This window comes from Gymnoscopelus braueri (genome assembly GCF_963280865.1).
Source record: "Gymnoscopelus braueri genome assembly, chromosome: 6".
In the NCBI taxonomy this organism is placed as follows: Eukaryota; Metazoa; Chordata; class Actinopteri; order Myctophiformes; family Myctophidae; genus Gymnoscopelus; species Gymnoscopelus braueri.
Genome location: NC_137607.1, coordinates 35,521,593 through 35,528,426, shown reverse-complemented (window position 1 = coordinate 35,528,426; position 6,834 = coordinate 35,521,593). Strand labels below are relative to the sequence as shown.

Below are 6,834 nucleotides of genomic sequence, written 5' to 3'. Positions count from 1 at the left end.
TCAATGGGGTCAAATAGTGCTGCCTTCGTGTCTTTGGGGCTGTTTGTAGTTGGCATTGCCATTTTCATTAATTTACCACTAACCTGGTCTGAGAAAAGGGGGGCGGACACTTCCTGGCAAGCAAATCTGTATTGCCAAAAACAGTCCGCCTCCTTTCATTTCTGTTTTCGGAATCAGTGGGGTCAAATAGTGCTGGCATCGTGTCTTTGGGTCTGTTTAGAGTTGGCATAGCCATTTTCATTAATTTACCACTCACCTGGTCTGAGAAAAGGGCCTGGACTCTTCCTGGCAAGCAAATCTGTATTGCCAAATACATTCCGCTTCTGAAAACATTTGATGTGAGAAATAGTCAATGCAATAACATAAACATGCCTCAGCACTGGCCTCTCTCTCTGCCTCACGCTGCATAATGAGACACAAAACAGGTGCGCTCTGAGATGTGTGTATTGAGTCCTCGATCTCATAGCCCGAGGGGATGGGACCGTTGGCTGAGACTGTCTTGGTTGAGGCACAACACGCCTCCTTTTCAGAGGAAAGCTTAGCAAAAAAAGTGAGCAAAAAGCCATTTAATGGCGTCTTTAAGCAGTCAAATTGCATTGGACTAGCTTGAGGCAATCATGTGGCCAAGCCATATATGGTTATTTTGTTCCGACCTCACATATGATTGGCTGAGAGGTGTAAACTAAGGTATGTCATGCCTCCGTGGATAGACTGGGTACTTATTCTGTTGCCTGAGTTTGCACCCAGACATCACTTATTTTGCCTGACCCTATTTCTAAGTGATCAACTCTACGGAGAGACCATGACGAAGACTTACCTGCTGCCGCTCTATGACCGCAGGATCCCCACGTTTTCTTCGCGTGCCTCGTCCTTCCTCCATCGCAGGGTCACACGGAGGCTCCCCAAGAGGTTAATCTTCCTCATCCTCATTGCCTTGACCCTGTGCTTTGCAGTCTTCTCATTCCTGCCCAAGAAGGTAGTAGGGATCACAGACCCCTACCAGGGAGAGCCCCTGGAACACAATGTGAAGGACAAACAGAGTCAGGATAAGATGAAAGACAGGGAGCCGGTCGAACCCAATGTGAAGGACAAGCAAGATGAGATCAGAGACGGAGATGAACCGGAACACAATGTGAAGGACAAACAGAGTCAGGATAAGATGAAAGACAGAGAGCCGGTCGAACCCAATGTGAAGGACAAGCAAGATGAGATCAGAGACAGAGATGAACCGGAACACAATGTGAAGGACAAATTGGACAAGATCAGAGACGGAGATGAACCGGAACACAATCTGAAGGACAAACAGGACAGTATCAGAGACGGAGAGCCACCGGAACTCAATGTGAAGGACATGCAGGACAAGATCAGAGAGATGATGAAGTATGCATGGGACAACTACAGACAGTATGCCTGGGGTCAAAATGAACTGAGGCCCCTGGCAAAGAAAGGCAATAATGACCGTATGTTTGGTCATTCCCAACTGGGCGTGACCATAGTGGATTCTTTAGACACCCTCTACATCATGGGCCTTCATGAGGAGTTCAGGAATGGACAGCAGTGGATTGAACAGAACCTGGACTTTGACGTGAATTCTGATGTCTCTCTCTTTGAGGCCAACATCCGTTTAATAGGAGGACTGCTGTCTGCCTACTACCTTAGTGGACAAGAGATATTCAAACTGAAGGCGGTGCAGTTGGCTGATAAGTTGCTTCCTGCCTTCAGCACGCCGACAGGCATTCCCCTTGCCGTGGTCAACCTCAAAAGTGGTGAAAGTCATGGATGGCCTTGGGCCAGCCATGGCACAGAAAGTGTTTTGTCTGAAATCGGGACCCTCCACATCGAGTTTGTTCAACTCACATACATAACTGGAAACCCTATCTACTCGGAGAAGGTAATGCACATCCGTAAGCTGCTAGCCAAAATGGACCGCCCCAACGGACTATATTACAACTTTCTGAATCCTAACACAGGCCATTGGGGTCTACACCATACCTCAGTGGGAGGTCTTGGAGACAGCTTCTATGAGTACCTGCTGAAGTCGTGGCTCATGTCCAACAAGACCGACAGAGAGGCACGCAAGATGTATGATGACGCCATTGAGGCTATAGAGCGTCATCTGATCCGTAAGTCCACTGGTGGTCTGACCTTCATCGGGGAGTTATCATACGGTCACCTGATGAGGAAAATGGGCCACCTGACTTGTTTTGCTGGGGGGATGTTTGCCATGGGAGCCAAAGGTTCGCCAAATAACAAGGAAGAACACTACCTCCAGCTGGGAGCCGAGATTGCACACACCTGCCATGAGTCCTATGACAGGACAGCGTTAAAGCTGGGTCCAGAGACCTTTGCTCCTGACCTATGGGCCACACGGCCCGCTGACAGCGGTTTGGTGAGACAATACATCCTGCGTCCAGAGGTCGTCGAGACATACTTTTACATGTGGAGGTTAACCCATGACCCCAAGTACCGCCAGTGGGGCTGGGAGGCTGCACAGGCTATAGAAAAGCACTGCAGGGTGAGTGGAGGTTTCTCTGGGCTGAGAGACGTCTACTCGTCCAATCCTTCCCACGACGATGTGCAGCAGAGCTTCTTTCTGGCCGAGACACTCAAGTATCTGTACCTGTTGTTCTCCAGTGATGACCTGTTGCCGTTGGAGAACTGGGTGTTCAACACAGAGGCTCATCCTTTGCCTGTCCTCCACAAGGGCCACACCCTGCTTGGCAGCCATCCGCTAGAGATAGACTGATTAACTGGCACACACAGACAGGCAGAGAAAGAGATGGAGGGGAACTCCTGCTTCCTCCTAACACCAGGGGATGGCACATCCCCTGGTGTTAGGAGGAAGGAGTGGTGTTGGAATGGTGTTGTGGGAAGATGTGGGTAGATTCAAGTACACAGTTGTTCCTTACTTAGATTATCTTTTTGTTTTCAAATATGCTTTGTATGGTCCTGTTAATATGAACCTTCCAGCAATATTTTTTTTTTGAGGATGCACCATTATCAGTCCTCATGAGAGGATTATTAAGGCTAGGCAATTTTCAATCTGATGGCGGTTATTTGCAGAATATATTATTTTCCCTCTATAGGCACAAGTTCCTGTTGCATTCTCCCAACAGCTCTTAAGCATCTTGAATGTTGACCTTATCCCCAAACTGGACTACAACTGTAACTAGACGCGTCGCAATTCTGGGCAATTGCAAAGTGTGGTTGCGCCGACGCCGGTCGCAGGTCGCTGCCGCCAGGACTCGAGGAATACGCCAGGAGGAATACCGGCGGAGGCCGCGCGACGTGCGATTTGAATTCGGTGCCGATCGGATCCCGCGTTCGTGACACGTGCCGTTTTGATTTGAGGAAATAGGCCCCTCCCACTAAAGAAACAGGCCCCTCCCAAAAATGTAGCGGGCCAATGACATCGTCATGTCACTCCTGAGATCACTTGCTTTTCTTTTTGAGAGAACAGATCCCCCCAAAAATCATGTTTTTGCATCAAACGGTTACATTTTGCGCATTTGTGTCCCCTCCTATCGATCAAAGTGGAAATACTTTTGGGGATTCGTTGAGTAAAGCACCCTCGACATTTGATTCAAATTTGGGATTGATTGGACGTTTTGTTCGTGATTTGTGGCCTTTTTTGTAAAACGGGCCCCTTCCGCTAACTTTGGAAGCCATTTACGGACGAACGGTAATGACTATCAAAATTTGACTTGGATATGTTTATCGCATGGGTCCATAGATCATGTGTACCGACTTTTGTGAGATTTGGACAAAATCTGTAGGAGGAGGAGCTAAAAGTGTGTTTTGAAGAAAATTCAAAATGGCAGAAAATCTATCCAGACGGAAATGGGCGTGGCCTATATGGGGAGCTGCGTCATGACCCAAGAAATCCAGGGGAAAATATGTTTTATTCTACGACCTACGGTTCAAGAGTTATAGGCCAAAACGTAAAGTGGGCTGTTATAGCGCCACCATGTGGCCGACTGGTGTGATTCTTTTTTTAATAATTTTGCAATAAACTATTAACCTCCCCTCCAAGTCTTGTAACTGTAGCCCTTACGGTTTCCGAGAAAAAAATACTTGAATGGGAGTTTTTGCAATTCCCATTAAAGTGGATGGGGAAATTTAATGCACTTATAAATCAATATCAAAAAAATCTATCCAGACGCAAATGGGCGTGGCCTATATGGGGAGTTGCGTAATGACCCAAGGAATCTAGGGAAAAAAAGATTTTTATTTTACGACCTACGGTTCAAGAGGTATAGGCCAAAAGGTAAAGTGGGCTGTTATAGCGCCACCATAAGGCCGAATGGTGTAATATTTCTTTCAATAATTTGGCAATAAACTATGAACCTCCCCTCCAAATCTGGTAACTCTAGCTCTTACGGTTTCTGAGAAAAAAATACTTGAATTTGAGTTTTTTCCCTTTTCCATTAAAGTGGATGGGGAAATTTAATGCACTAATAAATCAATATCAATAAAACTATGCAACCAATCTCTTAGCAAAGTACAAGCAGTGTATTCCCGATGAAGCCGGTCATTATGACATATGGCACGAAATTGGGAAAAATAAACTGTGGGAGGAGTAGCGAGTAAGAAAAAAGTTTATCTAGAAAGTCGGTAGAGTACTATAGTCTGGTCCCACGAAATTGGGAAAAATAAACTGTGGGAGGAGTAGCGAGTAAGAAAAAAGTTTATCTAGAAAGTCGGTAGAGTACTATAGTCTGGTTGCCCATTCAGGCAACCACACTAATTACACAGGTTTGCCCTAAGTGCTGCTTTCTGTGGGCATAGCGCTGCCCTCTGAAGTTGAAGAAGCAAAAGTACTTCTCCAGAACCTGTGCTCTGCTCTGGAAATGGCTATGGAGACCAACACTTATGAGCTGTTCAAAGAACTTTGACAGTAAAGAACTATCACCACAGGATACCTTTTTCGTTTTGATTTTCTTTTTTCTCTTGCTCCCCATGTGCATGCACCCAGTTGTGACTGGTGTCAAGTTTACATAATAGTCAAAACTGTAACTGACCACTATTCCTACTGTGGGCCTGCAGCTCTGTAATGGCCCCCTTCATCTCGTATAGCTCCTTGGAGTGCTTTAGCCTCTTCTGGTCAGCTGACTGGAGATGCTCCCTCAGGCCCAGAAACTCCCTCTGGTAGATGTCTACTATATCATCTTTAGAGCTACTCAAATGCATGTACCAAGAGAGAGAGATGAGTCCACATACTTACAAATAAGAGCGCTAGGAAGGTGCTATTTCGGATTTCTGAGTGAGTCCATGTGCTCATGCACGAACCAAGGTAGCACAGTAACTATGGGTTAGTAGACAGAATGCAGCAGCAGCAAAGTAACAGCTCTTCTACTCTACCTGGATCAATGGAACAACAGTCAAAGACACAGTGAAACCTCTATTTTATTTCTAAAGAAAAATACCATTATTTATTTTTACATTATTTTCTTTAAATATTAATGTTATATTATCAATACAATCTTAGTATTTGCCAATTATATTGGGCCCACATGCAATATCCTCACAACCCACAAGTGGGCCTCTGTCCACAGGTTTTGAATTGCTGCTATATGGCTTTGCCTGTCAAAGCCATATGTATGGTTATTGTGACATTTAATTATTTTAGCTCCAATATGTAGATAGAGCAACAGTAAATTTGGTAGGATATGCCTGCACATCACCACAGTTATTTGCACGCAGTGCTGGACCCAAAACATAATCAAGTGAAGAAGAAGGGATGTCCGCAGTCCGCACACGATATACTGCTCTCCCGTAATTTGTATTTAATCAACAATAATGTGTAAGGCTTCATTCATCAGGTGTTTGTTTGTGTGCTTGGATTCCAAATATGGACATGCTCAGACAGTACATTATCAGGCCTACATTTACTTATTGTTTATGCCATGACTGGCACATGTGTAGTAGCAATTTGTAGCAATTGTGTCAAAAGTTCAAGCATGTTCAAATCATGTATAGCCTACTTTACCTTATTTCAGACCATTTACCAAAGCATACATTTAATATTTTTTGGGGGTATACCAATTTAACAGAGGTGCTTATGTGCCCAGACTTCTCAGGGGCCTACTCTTCGGGTTACCCCCCCCCCCCTACATTGTGGTATCAATACCACAATGTAGAAATACTCTTACAAGTAAGAGTCCGTTATTGAAAATGTACTTGACAAAAAGTACAAAAGTATTGGCTTCAAAATATAGCCTACTTAAAGCACCAAAAGTGAAAGTAGGCTACTCATTATGCAGAATGTCCCATTTCAGGAGGTGTATAAAAAAAAACATTTGAAAATAGCAGCTCTACAAGCTACAACGCATTGAGAGCTTGTAGATCGGCTATTTTCAAATAGCCAATTAAAGGGTGGTTAATGTATGTTTTGTAATAAAAAAAAGTACAATATTTTCTTGAGATGTGGAGTAGAAATACAAGTATTGAAATCTGTAAGTAAAGTAAAAATATCTTTAAAAAAGTATTGTACTTGAGCTACTTAGTTACTTTACACCACTGCCCACAGCCTAATGCATATCAATTTGGGGTCCACTGCTGTATGTGTTTGACAGCAAACTAGAAATGTTTCCCCATCTACTTTTTTACTGAATATCTCAAGGACATTTTGGACAGACCTCTAGTCTCTCTTTATGTCAATCTGTGCTGAGGGATATTATCTTTTACTATATTCATCTAGAAGATGGCGCTCTTGTATTGCTTATCAACGTCATCATCCTGGACCAATATTCGTCATTCACAAACATTTTCCAAATCTATTCATTTCCTGGGCTTGCTCGTGCTCATTTTCTCTTGAAATTTACGATGTTAATT

At 44.1% G+C, this 6,834-nt stretch overlaps 1 protein-coding gene across 1 annotated transcript; it reads left to right on the top strand.

Annotated features, from left to right (window-relative positions):
* Nucleotides 1–1,324: 1,324 nt before the first annotated feature.
* LOC308086904 (mannosyl-oligosaccharide 1,2-alpha-mannosidase IB-like) lies at nt 1,325–2,746 on the top strand (the record flags this gene model as incomplete). The annotated part of the gene is made up of 1 exon (XM_080430547.1): nt 1,325–2,746. Exon 1 carries the CDS (start codon nt 1,352–1,354, stop codon nt 2,744–2,746), a length of 1,395 nt encoding a protein of 464 aa, XP_080286673.1. The 5' UTR covers nt 1,325–1,351.
* Nucleotides 2,747–6,834: the final 4,088 nt, after the last annotated feature.